Source organism: Trachypithecus francoisi, unplaced genomic scaffold (genome assembly GCF_009764315.1).
Source record: "Trachypithecus francoisi isolate TF-2019V2 unplaced genomic scaffold, Tfra_2.0 Lachesis_group5, whole genome shotgun sequence".
Classification (NCBI taxonomy): Eukaryota; Metazoa; Chordata; class Mammalia; order Primates; family Cercopithecidae; genus Trachypithecus; species Trachypithecus francoisi.
In genome coordinates, this window is record NW_022681470.1 from 37351745 (window position 1) to 37367657 (window position 15913).

General features: G+C 40.6%; 1 protein-coding gene across 2 annotated transcripts in view; it reads left to right on the plus strand.

Annotated features, from left to right (window-relative positions):
- The first annotated feature begins 6840 nt into the window (after window positions 1–6840).
- Window positions 6841–15913, plus strand: part of XPR1 (xenotropic and polytropic retrovirus receptor 1) — a 262854-nt gene continuing 253781 nt past the window's right edge. Inside the window, exon 1 of one of the 2 annotated variants that reach the window (XM_033196381.1) lies at window positions 6841–7131. In XM_033196381.1, the coding sequence (XP_033052272.1) occupies window positions 7063–7131 (69 nt within the window). In that variant the 5' untranslated portion in view covers window positions 6841–7062. The remainder of the gene's footprint in view (window positions 7132–15913) is intronic. The other variant, XM_033196380.1, reaches the window with a different exon arrangement.

Genomic DNA, 15913 nt, shown 5'->3' on the forward strand with positions numbered 1-15913 from the left:
ATTACTCTACTCCCTTTTACGGAAATATTTCTTGAAATATGATGAATTTCACTGCATGGATTTCATCTCCTCCAGTCTCCTTTGTGAATTTCTCCTCATCTTTCCAACCTTTAAGCATTGCCCAGGAATCTGTCTTACAACCTCTTCTCTTTACGTGAACTCCTGGCATCAAATAATCCTTTCACCTTGGCCTCCCAAAGTGCTGGGATTACAGATGTGAGCCATCATGCCCAGTCATTCTTCTCTTTTCTGTCTATACTCACTCTTTGGGTGATCTCATGGAGTTTTGTGGCTGTAAATACTATTGTTATTCTGTTGACTCATACATTTATATTTCTATCTAGGGCTTCTCTGCTGACCTCCAGACGCCAAGTTGCCTATTGGACATTTCCACCTGCATGTTTGACCTGCATCCTCAACATAACATACCTGAAACTGAATTCTCGAGTTACTACCTCCACTCCAAACCTGCTTCTTTTGCAATATTCCCAACCTTATTCTTCTGGTCACTCAGACAAAAGATCTTGGAGTCATCCTTAATGCCTCTCTTTTTTTCACATCCCACATCTAATCTGCCAACAAATCCAGTTTAATCTACCTTCAAAATATATTGGATTTCCAACTGTTTCTTTTCACCTCTGTTGCTTACCCTCTGATCAAAACCACCATCATCTCTTCTTTGGATTATTTCAGTAGTGCCATTACACTCCCTGTGTTGTGGGTGGACCGTGTTTCCCCAAAAAAGATAAATAGAAATCCTCATCCTTGGTACCTCTGAATGTAATCTTATTTGGGAAAAAGTCTTTGCCAATGTAATCAAGTTAAGATGAAGTCATACTAGATTAAGGTGAGTTCTACTCCAACAAAACTGATGCCTTTATAAGAAGAGAAAACAGACACAAGGAGCGAGAACACCACATGAAGATGCTGAGACACATGGTGGGAGAAGAGCATGTGATGATGGAGGCAGGGACTGGAGTTACGTAGCTACAAGCCAAAGAATGCCACGGATTGCCAGTGACAATAGAAGCTAAGAGAAAGGCGTGGAACGGGTTCTTTGCTAGAGTCTGTGAGAAAGCATAAGCCTGTTGAAACCTTGATTTTTAGACTTCTGGCCTCCAGAACTGTGAGAGAATACGTTTCTGTTGTTTTAAGCACCCAGTTTGGGGTAATTTGTTATGGTAGCCCTAGGGAACCTAATATACCCTGCTTCTTCCTTCTCTCCCCTGAAGACTATTTTCCACTCAGCAAAAAAAAAAAAGCGTATGATTTATCTGATTAAAGATGTCACTCAAAAACCTTCATTTCCTCAAAAGGTTAAACATAGAATTCCCATATGATCTGACAATTCCACTGCTGGATATATGCCCAAAAGAACTGAACGCAGGGACTCAAACAGATATTAGGTTGATAAGTCTATTGTATTTTAAAACTGAACTGGGTTCCGTATAATTCTGAGTCTGAGCTGTACTGAAAATGTGATATTTACTCCTGAGACACCTTAGCTTATTCAGTTTCAATGGGAGACATTGCTTAAGATTTTATCTCTCTGCAGGTCAGTTCTTCACCTTTCGGCATGATCCCCAGTCTTGTTTTTTCAAGCAACAATTTGACTTTATATTTATCACACATAATTCTAAGTTTTAGAATAGTTACTTTGTGGTAAGTATAACTCTTCCAGAACTTAGCATTATGTGTGATAAATATAAAGTGTTCCGACTCAGCACTTATGAATTTCTAGATAAACTGCTGAGTATACTATTAAGTTCTCATTCCTGGTCGTCTTAAAACATGTACATGGAATAAACACAGTTTATGATATACAAAAACAAAATGCTGTTCACTGTTCAGCCGTTTGTAGCCCTTTGTGCTATCAAAGCCATTTTTCTGAGGTTACTAATGACTCTCTACTTGCTAAAAACCCAATGGCTTAGAAGTCACCCTACTCAATTTCTCTATGACATTTGACATTGTTGATCACTGCCTCCTTTATGAAAGTTTCATCTTTTTATGGCTTCCTTAACACTACTCTCTCCTAATAGTCTTGCTGCCCACTCTGACCACATCTCAGCCTCCCTCCTTGACCCATTGTCTTTATCAGGCTCACGCAAGGATGTTCCCTTGGGCTCTTTTCCTTTTCACTCTATTCTCTCTCTGGGCAGATTTACCAAACTTAATTATCACTTACATGCAAATAGCTCCTCAGTTTTCAGTCTTAACTTCTCTTTCTAGAGCTCTAGATCAGTATTTCCAACTGGAGTACTGCATGTTCCATTGATTCCTTCATATTTCCCACATTTCATAGGGCCCCAGACTTGCTCTCTACTTTCATTTCTCATCACAGCTCACGGCAGCAGCATCTACCCAGTCACTAGAGTTAGAGTCACATGTCACATCTCCTTCTGTCCATGATCCTAACTGGCTGGAGCTGTTGCATCCACAGTCAGCATAACACTCATAGTACTCAAGAGCAAGGACTCTGCATCTGGGTTGCCAGGGCTCAGATCCAGGTCTACTGCTTAATAGGGGGGTGATCTTGAGTAAGTTGCTTAACCTCTATGTCTAACTTTACTCATCTATAAAATGAAGATAACAATGTAGCTACCTCTTAGAGTTCTTGTGAAGATTAAATACATTTATATTTGTAAAGTGCTTAGAACAGTGCCCGGCACATCGTAAGTGTTACATAGGTGCTTGTTAATAAATTGGTCTTGAGTTTGTCCCTGCCCTAGTTCATCCTTCACACTGTTGACAGATGTTTTTGAGGGGCTACCAATTTTTATGTTAAACCAGGGGCCAGTCATTATGTTAAGTGTTTTATATGCAGAATCTCATTTAATTCTCCAAACAACTTGTGAGGAAGGTGTGGTAATACCCACTTAAGAGATGAGGAAACTGGGGCTTTAAGAGCTAGTGCACTTTGCCGAAGGTCACACAGTTTGTAAATGCCAGAGCTGGAACTTTAATTCAGACCTGTTTACTCCCAGAGCTAGTGTTCAAACCCAGGAAGCTACACTAGCTTGCTTTTCCAAACCTGAGTTAGTCACTCTCTGCTTAACCTTCCTCAAAGGCCCCACACTGCCTATGCTGTCATGAACTATTCCTTCACAATTTTGTTGCAACTTAACTTCATTTCCTACAACTCTCCTCCATGTGGCCTCCTGTTTCCTTCTTCCTTCTCCCTCTTGCCCTCCTTTGCTTTGTTCCTTCAACATTTATTGAATGCCTGAGTGCCAGGCACTGTGCTAAATTGGAGAAAACAAGAGATGAGCAGTTTATTTTCAAGGACCTCATAGTCTAATACAAATTCTTATTGACAATAAGGGGACTGCACTTGGGCAATGTGGGAGCCAGACTGGGAAGACAAGAGACAGGAGCAAGGAGAGTGTATTAGTCCGTTTTCACACTGCTAATAAGGACATACCCAAGACTGGATAACTCATAAAGGAAAAGAGCTTTAATGGACTCACAGCTCCACATGGCTGGGGAGGCTTCACAATTATGGTGGAATGCGAAGAAGGAGCAAAGACACGTCTTATGTGGTGGCAGGCAAGAGAGTATGTGTAGGGGAGCTGCCCTTTATAAACCCATCAGATCTCATGAGACTTATCCACTATCACAAGAACAGCATAGGAAAACCTGCCTCCATGATTCAATTACCTGCCACCAGGTCCCTCCCAAGATGTGTGGGGATTATAGGAACTACGATTCAAGTTAAGATTTGGGTGGGGACACAGCCAAACTACACCAGGCAGTTTCTTTGAGAGGGGACATTTGACTGCCTTAAAGGGTACTCTGGTCAGAAAATTTCTTGTCATTCTTTAACAATTCTGACTTTTTGCCTTTTGCCTTTGGGGTGATCTTTGGGGTGTCTTTTTCCCTGCCAGATGGTTGACTAAGACTGGATTTCAAAATCAGCTTCTCTGATCCTTAGATGTTTGTTTCTTTACACATACCTCAATTATAGCACGTATTGCACTGTAGTCTAAGAGCTATTGGTCTATCTGCCCAACTTTTTGTTGTTGTTGTTGTTGTTGGTTTTTTTTTTTTTTTTTGCGAGAGAGTCTTGTTCTGTCTCCCAGGCTGGAGTGCAGTGGTGAAATTCGGCTCACTGCAACCTCTGCCTCCTGAGTTCAAGCAATTCTCATGCCTCAGCCTCCTGAGTAGCTGGGATTATAGGTGTGTGCCATCAGGCCTGGCTAATTTTTTTTTTTTTAGTAGAGATGGGTTTTCACCATGTTGGACAGGCTGGTCTTGAACTCCTGACCTCAAATGATCCACCCACCTCAGCCTCTCAAAGTGCTGGGATTACAGGTGTGAACCACAACCCCCGGCCCCATCTTTTTGACTGAATTGTGATTTCCTCCAAGGAAAAAACAGTCTTAATTTATTTTGAACTGTCCTTCATTCCTAAAGTGACTTGACTGGAATATCACAGGCCTCAATCAAGTTTTGTTAAATGAAGGGTTGCTTGCCTATTCACAAAAGAAAGTCTAAGTCAGGGGGCTCTTCTGATTCAGAGTAAATCAGAGAGTTGATGTTCAATAAATACTAAGTATTTGATGGTTCTATCAGTAAAATATCCAAAAATAATGCTGGGAATAAGGAAATGTATTTATTTATTTATTTTGAGACGAGCTCTTGCTCTATCACCTAGGCTGGAATGCAGTGGTGCAATCTTGGTTCACTGCAACCTCCACCTCCCGGGTTCAAGTGATTCTCTCACCTTGGTCTCCTGAGTAGCTGGGACTACAGGTGTGCACTGCCATATCCAGCTAATTTTTGTATTTTTAGTAGAGATGGGGTTTCACCATGTTGGGCAGGCTGGTCTTGAACTCCTGACCTCAGGTGATCCTCCCGCCTCAGCCTCTCAAAGTGCTGGGATTACGGGCGTGAGTCACTGCACCTGGCAGGAAATTTATTATTAAATCTTCTTCTGTGGATGAATTAAGATTGTCATGCCCTAGGTGGCAGGGCTCTGGATCAGGCATGAGAAAAATCAAGGATTTTAGAGTGAGTTTTGAGGGTTTCCTTACTTCTTGGGTTGGGCCATGGTTCCAGAATTTTTGCACAATTAAGGCATGGAGGTATGGTGCTGCTGGGAGCAGTGTGCCATGGTCCACCAGGGCTGCTACTAAGAATTTCCCATTCTAGTCCATGACTGGCTAAAGGTAGGAATCTCTTTTGTAGCTGTCCCTGGTTCCCTTTTCCCAGGCGCAACATACAGCCATTTCCTTTCTGTGGTCTCGCCTCCTTCCTGGTAGCACAGATATTCCTTTTTGCTTGTTTCTTTCTCCTGGCAAGGTTTACCTCCAGCAGAGGGGACTCTTGATGGTGAGCAGAGGGAGGTCTGAGGTGAGATGAGTCCTCACTCTTCTTCCTTTATTTTTTTTGACCTTGATTACCTTTTCACCAGGCTTTTATACAGAAAAAGCCAGAAAGACTCATAGTCTATGCCTATTTTCCATCTTGTGTCATCCCTCTCCTGGGAAGTGATTGCAGAATCCCTATTGGCATGAATTAAGGGGAAGGGAAAGGGGAAAAGTACATGGAGAAAAAAAAAAAGACAGCAGAGAATGATATCTCAGAATACTGCTCCAGGCATAGTAGTTCCTTAGTAAATCTTGAAGTCTCATCGAAATTGTGAGGGTTAGGCTGAGCAAGGTGGCTCATGCCTGTAATTCCAGCACTTTAGGAGGCCTGGGTGGGAGCACTGCTTTAGCTCAGGAGCTCAAGACCAGCCTGGGCAACGTAGCAAGAACCTCATTCTCCCAAAACTAAACAAAAAAATTAGTTGGGCATGGTGGCATGCACCTGTATTCCCAGCTACTCAGGGGGCTGAGGTGGGAGGATTGCTTAAGTTTGTGAGGTCAAGGCTGCAGTGAGCCATGATGGTGTGACTGCACTCCAGCCTGGGCAACAAAGCGAGACCAAAAAAAAAAAAAATTGTTAGAACTAAGGGACAAAGTACATGTAAGAGGTTTAGAATGGTACTTGGTACAGGAACAGTGAGTGCTCAATAAATTATTATTAGGTCTCTTCCACCCAGGGCAGGACCTGGGTTTCTGTCTTGAATCAGGACTTCCAAGACTGTCACTCCCACATTTAATGTAGTACAGAGCTCTGTGAGTGATCGCTGCCCAAGTTCCCCAGGGACAGCTCAGCCTGGATGCTGGGCCTGTTTCTGGTTTTACTGGGGTGGGCTTAGAGCTGTACTTCTAGGGGGTTCTCTTTCCTCTCAACATTGGTTTCCCTGCCAACCCTCACCCCCAACTCCAGGAAGCTCAGTTTTACAAGTGCAGTTGGTACGCGCACTTGGTGTTTTTATTGGCCTTTCTGATAGCTCCGGGACTAGACAACTACATTGAAATTCAGAAATAGCATGCACTTTTTGTCATTGATGGCTTTAATTAAATTCAATGAGCATTTATTGAGCATCTAGAGTATGTAAAATACTGTTCCTTTAAATACATTTAGTTCTGAACTATCTGTTTCAGCTTCTTAGTTTGGATTAGTGCTGATCCATTTCTTAAGGGTTTTATGAAGAATAAATATCAAAATGGAAAAATATTTGCACAGTTCTTTGTAAATATAAACGTCTTGTGTGGATTATTGTTGCTACAGTATTAATATTAATTGCAATAACAACACTGCTGCTTACCAGACTGGCGATAGAGAGCAGCTGTAGGCCAAGAGGAGCCAGACTGAAGAGGTCCGGGGAGGTGCCTTCAGCACTTACGGCCCACAAGGGGCGGAGTGTTAAGAAACGTACCTAAGCCCCACCCCTTACAGCGCCCCCTTCGTCAGGGCGGTGTAGGCGGTTACCATGGCGATGACGTCTAGAGGGCGGGGAGGGGCGGGGCTATGGAGAGGAGGAGGAAGATGGCGGGCGGGCGGCTCTGAAGAGACCTCGGCGGCGGCGGAGGAGGAGAGAAGCGCAGCGCCGCGCCGCGCCGGGGCCCATGTGGGGAGGAGTCGGAGTCGCTGTTGCCGCCGCCGCCGCCGCCGCCGCCGCCGCCTGTAGCTGCTGGACCCGAGTGGGAGTGAGGGGGAAACGGCAGGATGAAGTTCGCCGAGCACCTCTCCGCGCACATCACTCCCGAGTGGAGGAAGCAATACATCCAGTATGAGGTACCGGCAGCGGCTGGGGTGTGGGAGGACTCGGAGGGTCCACCATCTCACCAGTCCTGACGTCCACCGCCGCCTTCCGCTTCGGCTGCCTCCCTGTGCCCGGGCAGACTTTGACCTGCTGCCGCGGGGAGCCACTGCGGCATCCCCGCCGCGGCCGGCCGCCTCCCGGCTCCGCTGTCCTTCCCCTCCCCCGCAGCCCCACTGCCGCCGGGGTAACGGATATGCAGGCGGAGGGCCGGGAGGAAAGGCGCTGCCCGGGCCGGGGCCGGGGAACGGTGGGAGGGTGAGCTGCAGGTGGGGGAGTCACGGTGCGAGGGCAGCCCCGGGTCGCAGCGGTTCCGCGCTAATCCCTTTCTCCCCACTCGCCCTGACCTCTTGTCCTCACCCTCAGCGAGCGCCCCCTCGCCAAGGTTAGGTCTTGTTTCTCTCCACCTCTCACCAAGGAATCCTCTTCCAAGAGAAGCCCCTCCAGTGATTTCCTTCATTCCAAAGAGCCCTTCGGCTTTTTCCCTCTTGCCCACTGTTGACAAAGGCTTTGTAACGGGGTTGAAACTTGACTTAAGTGTGTATCACATAGGCAGTGGTTATAGTTTTTGTAAACACGTTGTAATCAACTGTTCTGCTTTGATAATAAGACTCTACTGATTGCATGAAGTCTACAGAGTAATAAAATCTTTGTTTTTGCCTCTTGTTTTGGAATGGAGGGAAGAGGAAGGAGTGAAGAGAATTATTTACATTTTTATATTTTCTGCTAAGTTTTTGCTAGCTGGGGAGAAAATTAGTATATTGTAAACAATGTACCTTACCTGTGTGTTACGGGAATCGTGCTCCCCATTCCCTCCCAATTTCTGTGCTAACACTCCTGGAAGGTATTTAATAGATAATAAGGAATCTTACGTTAATACAGGGAAAAATAAAGATAATGAACCCATTTATATGTTCAGAAGACAAGATACCTAAGAGACTTTAAGCATTGCGGTAGGTTATTCTCAGTAGCTGGCAATTCAGCTCCTGGATAGAGAAAGACCGATTTATCTGTAACCTCCAGGAATTCACATCTATTTTGTGTGCAGGAACAAAGAATATAAAATCAATATGAACACACATAACCTAGCTAGATTTTATGAATTAAACTATTTTAGTTCTCCATTTGATTTTTATATAAGTTTAGTGATAGGATGTTTGGGCAATAGCAGTGAGTGTATTTATTCATATAGCCATTGTAATAATTGAAGAAGACAGAGAAAGATGCAGATAGGTTAAACAGAATCTTGAATATTGTGAAATAAATTCACTTGCAACCTAGAGTATTTGATTATTGCTAGAAGTGAAAGGCCTGGAATTATTAATGCTTTATTGTCACTTAATTTCTTACAGTGTTTTGTGCCCATGCTTTGTAAGAATGAATGAAATAAGGGACTACCATTTCAGCCCGCAGTGTTGATTTATTGTTTCTAATAACATTCAGTTTTAAAACCTTGGCTAGAGTCCAAGTGATGGTTTTTATTGAAAGAAGGGTATTTGGTCTTTCATCTTTCTAGTAGTAATTTTCAGCACCACTGCCAGTTCTTTATAGAGGCACAGGACGGGAGCATGCTGAAGCACATCTTATATTTGTTACATATCGTGGAATGCTTTGGGCTGAAGTAATAGTGGCTGGATGTATGCCATGATTCGTTTTAGGTATTTCAACACTTAACTATTTCATAGAATTGTATTAATTTGCAATATCTGAAGCTGGAAGGAGAAGCATACGATTTAGTTTGAAAATGCAACGCTCTTAATTTGTAATGTCGCTTTTGTGGCTGGAGGAACGACAGTGATTCTGGGGCTCCTCATTCACATAGTCCACTTGGATACTGTTCCTAAATGTTTACTGTAGGTTGGTTACAGAGGGGCAGAGTTCCTGAGATTATGTTGTGTCTGCATTATCTTTCTCAGGCAAGTTATAAATTACGTTTTGAAAAATTCATTTATTCTGGATAATTGAAATTTGATTCTGCAGTGTTCCTACTATATGGCTCCTGTCCTAGATAAACTCATCGTTTGGTAGGCAAAATTAAATAAGGCGCACTTTTCTTTGTAAGTTGGAATCAACGAATATTTTATAGGGTTGGAATCTCCGTTTTGTGTGTTGTTTCTGAAGAGTTGGTGCTATTCCTTTAAAAGTAATAGAGAGATGTAAATGAGAGTCTTTAGAGTTCAGGAATTTTAGCAGTTTAAAACTTTGGGGGAAAAGGACATCCATAAAAATTCGCTAGAGAAAAAGGACCTTTTCACAATGAATTAAACTGTAGTTTCTCATATGAGGATGATGCTCTTAAAACACTATCAGTAGAACAGATGCTGGGGTTTGTTTTTCAAGCACTGATGGTGAAATTTTGGTATTTTACCCTTGGTTTCTAGCCTAGGGTGCTTTCTAGTGTTATGAATCAATATGAGCTGTTTAGCTTCTTTGGTTTTTTTGTGTCATTTTGCTATATTAAATATTACTTGAAATAAACAGAGAATGAGAATCTGAAAATTTTGTTTTACATCTATAATCATATATAATTATATATAATATGTATATATGGTAATACAATAAATACTAGTGTTTGTATATGTTAGCCATGAGACCTGGGTACAATCTTTTTTGCCTTTCCCAGGCTCGTTCTTCTTCCATAAAGTAAGTATATAGGGCCAGAGCTTTTCACGGTTCATTCTAGGTCATGTTTTTGATTTAACTTTTAATGGTTTTTATTCCTTGAATTGATAAAATTGTTAATGGTAATAACCCATCAATATCCTGAAAACTATTATGTTTTTTAATTGAAAAGTAAGTTGTGGTGTTCATAGATTCAGTCTTCATAGGCAGAATAATAAAGCATAAAATAATAGACCAACATGGGAAGCCATATAAAGAAAATCTATTCGATCCATTTGTAAGTAGTTTTTACAAACAAGCTGAGACTATTCCTGTTTCCAGTAATCTGTTTGAGTATAAATCTTGGCATTTAAAATAGAACACTGGTAAATCTTTGTAAGAGCTTTTTTAAAATTTAGAATTAGTGACTATATATTTTAAAGCTCTGCAATTGACTTATCAAAATTAACTGAGCCTGGTTTCAACCAAATAGACTAATATGACCATGTTAATGTTTTGGAGACTATTAGCAGAAGATGCAAATGTATTTGGTGTCTTAGGCTGCTGACTTTCCCTAGGGCCTTGTGTGTCTTTGGTTTCTTGGGACCTATGAATGATTCTTTTCAGTGTACCCTTTGTTTTGTAATAAAATAACAAGGTTTCTAAATTACAGGATTTTGGAGCTAAAGGGAATTTAAAGATTATCTACCTTGTTTTTCCAGGCAAGGAAACTCAGGTTCAGAGGGGTTGAGCCACTTGTTTAGGAATATGTGTATGTCTCTTGAGCATGTGTAAGCATTGAGAGTCAGGTCACACTGTGTGATCCTGATGAAATCATTTGTTCTTTCAGCTAAGACACATCTTAAGTTTCTTTAATGTTAGAGAATTGGACTTGATTTCTAAGCTCACAACCCCATATTATTTAAGGACTCATCCAGCTCTAAAATTCTGTGTTTTTTAATGGTTTAATTATGTTTGATATATGAAGAGGACAGAACTTAACAGAACTATTAATAGCATCCTTTAAAATTAATAATATCCTTTCAAAATTTTTTGATATTTTGATCTGTGAATAAGATGTTAACCCAGTGAAACTCTCATATTTAACTTAAAAAGGAATGACGATGAGTTCATTTTTTATTGCAGGATTTTGGAAAGGAGAGTTTCTGCATGAACTACTCTTCCCTTATTTTCAAGTATAAGGAGACATTACCGTTAACATTATTAAAATTTTCATTTATAGAACTCTTCCATGGGAACACTTGTGTTACAGGCTTCAGTTTCCCAAAGGTATTATGTTGATTAGGTAGAGTTAACTTGCCTTGCTGCAACTTGTTTGAAATTTCCAGTTTGGCCACCCGATGGGGCACAAACCACACTTTTTCTTTCAGACACTTTTGTAAATGAAAGTATAGTGTAGTGTATTTAAGATAACACTTGTAAATGATTGCGTCAATGAGTTGGTTGGCATTTACAAATGTTTCTTGAGTGGAATAAATGTTGTAAAGACAGGAAGCTATAACTATTTTTTATCATCTTTAAGTGTGTTAGCATGAGTATCCTGAAAAGATTATACTTGTCCGTTTATCCTGAAGGTTGGTTTTGGATCAGCTTTTGGGTGAAGGCCCAGATCATAAGAACCTAAGAATCTTATTTGACCTGGGGTGACCGTGGAAAATTAGTCCTAGCTTCAAACTCAGTCCGAATCTGGGAAGCATTTAAGAGAATGATTGAGTGTGCTGGGTAGGGATTTCAGGTATGTTTGAGTTGTAGGCCCCAAAGGAGTGTGCCCAAAACTCCCATGGAGTAAGAGAAGACAGTATTAGAAAAGTAAGGGGGCCAGACACAGTAGCTCACGCCTGTAATTCCAACACTTTGGGAGGCCAAGGCAGGCAGATCACTTGAGGTCAAGAAATCGAGACCATTCTGGCCAACATGGTGAAACCCCGTCTCTACTAAAAATACAAAAATTAGCTGGGTGTGGTGGTGCACGCCTGTAGTCCCAGCTGCTCGGGAGGCTGAGGCAGGGGAATTGCTTGCACTGGGGAGGTAGAGGTTGCAGTGAGCTGAGATCATGCCACTGCACTCCAGCCTGGCAACCGAGTGAGACTTTGTCTCCAAAAAAAAAAAAAAGGAAAGAAAAGAAAAGTAAGGACATGTCTTAAGACTCCTGTAAAGATTCCGTAACAGTAATACCAATAATGCAAGCACAAGTGAACAACAAGAAAATGACAACAGAACTGAGGTTTCTCCTTCTAGTACTAGCTTTTTGGCAGCCAAATTACAGATACAATGACACTTTAGTAAACTTGACAAGAAGTTTGCCAAAAATTTAAAAATTGTTAATGCTTTTTTTTTTTTTTCCGGAGACAGAGTCTTGCTCTGTCACTCTGGCTGGAGTGCAGTGGCCTGATCTCAGCTCACTGCAACCTCCGTCTCCCAGGTTCAAGCCATTCTTGTGCCTCAGCTTCCCAAGTAGCTGGGATTATAGGCGCATACCCCTACACCCAGCTAATTTTTGTATTTTTAGTAGAGACGGAGCTTCACCATATTGGCCAGGCTGGTCTCGAACTCCTATTCTCAAATGATCCGCCCACCTCAGCCTCCCAAAGTGCTGGGATTACAGGCATGAGCCACCACTCCTGGCCTAAGCTAACTCTTTGAAGTAAGGTTTTACATCTACTGTCAGTCACAATGAACTTGACTGTAAGTGTATATATTATATTATGAGTATTCTGCCTTCGTGAGGTCTGTTTTTTCAGTTTATAGCCATTATAATTAAGTTTCAAAATCAAATTAATCCTGAACTTTGAACCAGACTTTTGAAATACTGTATCATAAAATGTTAAATGACGATTTTATTTATTTAAAAAACTTTTTTGTTTTTTTAATGAAGATTAAAAAATGAAACTTTTCAGTTTTGTTCTGAAGGCATTGTTATTGATAATTTCTTAGATCAAAAATATTTTTGTACTATTCATAAATGAAAGGTAAAAATTATTTCATCCTTTTGTCATCTTTTTAAAACTTCTATTTTGAACAGTTTTGTTTTACATTGTACATAAGTATAGATGGGTATAATTAATACATAAATATACATATATTGGAGATACATAAAGCTTTTTTGAAATAGGGATTTGACCTAATAAAAGTTTGGAAGACTTTGCCCAACTTGTACAGAGTAACCACAGCTGGTTTGTGGGTTGCCTGGTATTGAGGTGGCCTTTGGGAATGAGAGAGTGTCAGAATTCAGCAGGGTTCCTGCCCAGTGTATTTGCCTTTTCAGGTCTTTCCTTTTCTAGTAAATGCTGAAAGAAGCCAGCAGAGAAAGCTCATGAACAAATACCTTACAAATCATTTGTTCATTCCACAAATTTATAGAAGTCTTCCTTTGCTATAGGCTGATTTGTCATTAAATGCTAGCTTTCAGTACCTTAAAAATAGCAGGAAGAAAACCAAAACACACACACACCAAATTTGTGTGTATGTGTGTGTTTGGTTTTGTATTTCAGTCAACATAGTATTTTTAAAATTAAAAAATGGTATAGAGAGGGAAGAGTGAAGATTGAGGACTTGAAACATGGTTATAAATTTGTAACATGGTTACAAATTACTTTGTATAAATTTGTATTACTTTTGTAATACAAATAAGTCTTGTATTACTTTATACTTATGTATAAATTTGGATTACTTTTGTAACTTAAGTTATATGCCTTTAAAGTCTTAGTTGTTTACTCAGACTGATATTTAGTCACCTATTTCTTCCCATCACCAAGCAAGTGTGGTATGTATAGGGACTGATCAGAAAATCTTTTAAAAATTAGGCTGGGCATGGTGGCTTACACCTTTACTCCCAGTACTTTGGGAGGCCAAGGCTGGCAGATCACCTGAGATCAGGAGTTCGAGACCAGCCTGGCCAACATGGCGAAACCCCATTTCTACTAAAAATACAAAAATTAGCTGGGTGTAGTGGCATGTGCCTGCTGCTTGGGAGGCTGAGGCACAAGACTTGCTTGAACCCGGGAGGCGGAGGTTGCAGTGAGCTGAGATAGCACCACTGCTCTCCAACCTGGGTGACAGAGTGAGACACTGTCTGAAAAAAAAACACAAAAAACTAAAACCCTTTAAAAATTGTTTATTTGCTAGGGAGTCAAAGGAAAATATAATTAATCTACTGTAAACATAACATTTTCATAATCTCTATAACAAGAAGCTTAATATATTGATTAAGAAAACATAGTCATCTCTTATTAATTGAGGATGACCTGCTGTATTAGAAAGACCTTGGACTAGAAATCAGATGTAAATCCTAAAATCCAGTTCTATCATTGACTGTTCATAAATAACTAGTGAACAAGTGATTTTTTTGAAGATTGAAGTACTGAAATTTAATCATAAAGTGGGAAGTTTTTAGGTTATTTTTGTGTGAGTTACTTATTTAGGCTAAATTTGGTAAAGTTGTAATTCATAGAGTAATCCATGTGCTTTGTGGGCTTTTTTTATACTTTAGAGTAGTGGTTCTCAAACTTTTTGGTCTCAGGACCACTTGAAACTCTAACCAGTTATTGAGGATTCCAGTGTACATTGATACATATGCTGTATTAGAAGTTTGAAGATAGCCTGAAAAAAAGGTTCTCTAGTCTTATCAAACATGGAAGAGGATAAAGGAGTCCCCTGGGTGAGGAGTGTCTGTTATCTGTCCCACAGCCAGGACAATAGAGAAAAGAAAGTTGGCTTCCCTGGATCTCATAATTCTACTTTCCTTTCTTTAAATTGAATTAGCAGAAGTGTGGTAAGCTTGTCATTAAGGAGAAAGGAATTAACATTTATTGAGCAGTTAGGAACCAGGTGTCAGCTGTTTTACATATGTTATCTCAATGTTCACAACAGTTTTGTAAGATAGATGATATATTAGCTCCATTTTACTGATGAGGAAACCCAGGCTTAGAGAGATCAGTAATTTGCTTAAGGCTATATGCTTAGTAAGTAAATGGAACCAGAATTTGAAATCAAATCAGATCAGACTGTGGAGCTCTTGCTTTTATATGGAAATTGTAAATAACAACAGTGATGGTAGTAGTGGCAATAACAGCAGCTGTTATTTTTTGAGTGCTTACTGTATCAGGCGCTGTGGTAAGCTCTTTAAAAACACCTCTTACAGCGTAGGTTGTTAGCTCTATTTCTAGATGGGGGAGACTGAATCTTGGAGCCATTAGGTAACTGATTATGTTGATAGTAATTGTGGATAGGTAACTGTGGAGATTGTAAGAGCCCATGCTCTTCGTTCCTATATCCTACTATTTTATGAAAAATGAATAAATCCATCCACTTATACGTACATACATTTAGGTCTGGTCTGACCTGTTCTCAGGCACCACTGACCTTTCTACAGCCCAGTGAAGTAATGGCTGGTCTATTTTTAGTCCCAGGTCTTAGTCTGCATAGTTTGGAGATAGTAGAGTGTGGTCTGTGGGATAGTGTTCACCTCTGTTAAATTATATTTCCCTCAAGGTTATCAGTGTAACTGTTACTGGACAGCCAGCTGGTAAATAAAAGAACTTAGGAAGATGAATCAGAAGAAAAAGGTAAGGAGATAAGGTGATAAGGGTAAAAAGAGGAGGACAAAAGTGGACAGCTGTTTGCTGTGCCACAGTTTTGGTGTTTGGCTTCTGGATCATAAATCATGGAATGTTAGACTTGCAAGGAACTTTAAAGATTATTTAGCTCAACTTCCTTTTTTACCCAAATGGGAAAAGAGGTTAAATGATTCAGGTTATATGGTTTGGTTCGTAGCTGAGTTAACACAATCACCCTGATTCATTTTATTGCTCATTATTTTATTTAATATGCTAGTGTATTAATAACACATAGAGAGGAAAAACTCTGAAGCCAGTCTGCCTACGTTTATATTCCAGCTCCACCACTTGACTGGTTGAGTGACTTCAGGCAAGTCAGTTAACCTTTTTGTGCTTCAGTTTCCTCATCTGTAAAACAGGGATAATAATAGTACTTAGGGGATTGTTGTGAGGATTAAATGAGTTAAAAATATGAAAAGTGGGCTGGGCGCGGTGGCTTAAGCCTGTAATCCCAGCACTTTGGGAGGCCGAGACGGGCGGATCACGAGGTCAGGAGATCGAGACCATCCTGGCTAACACG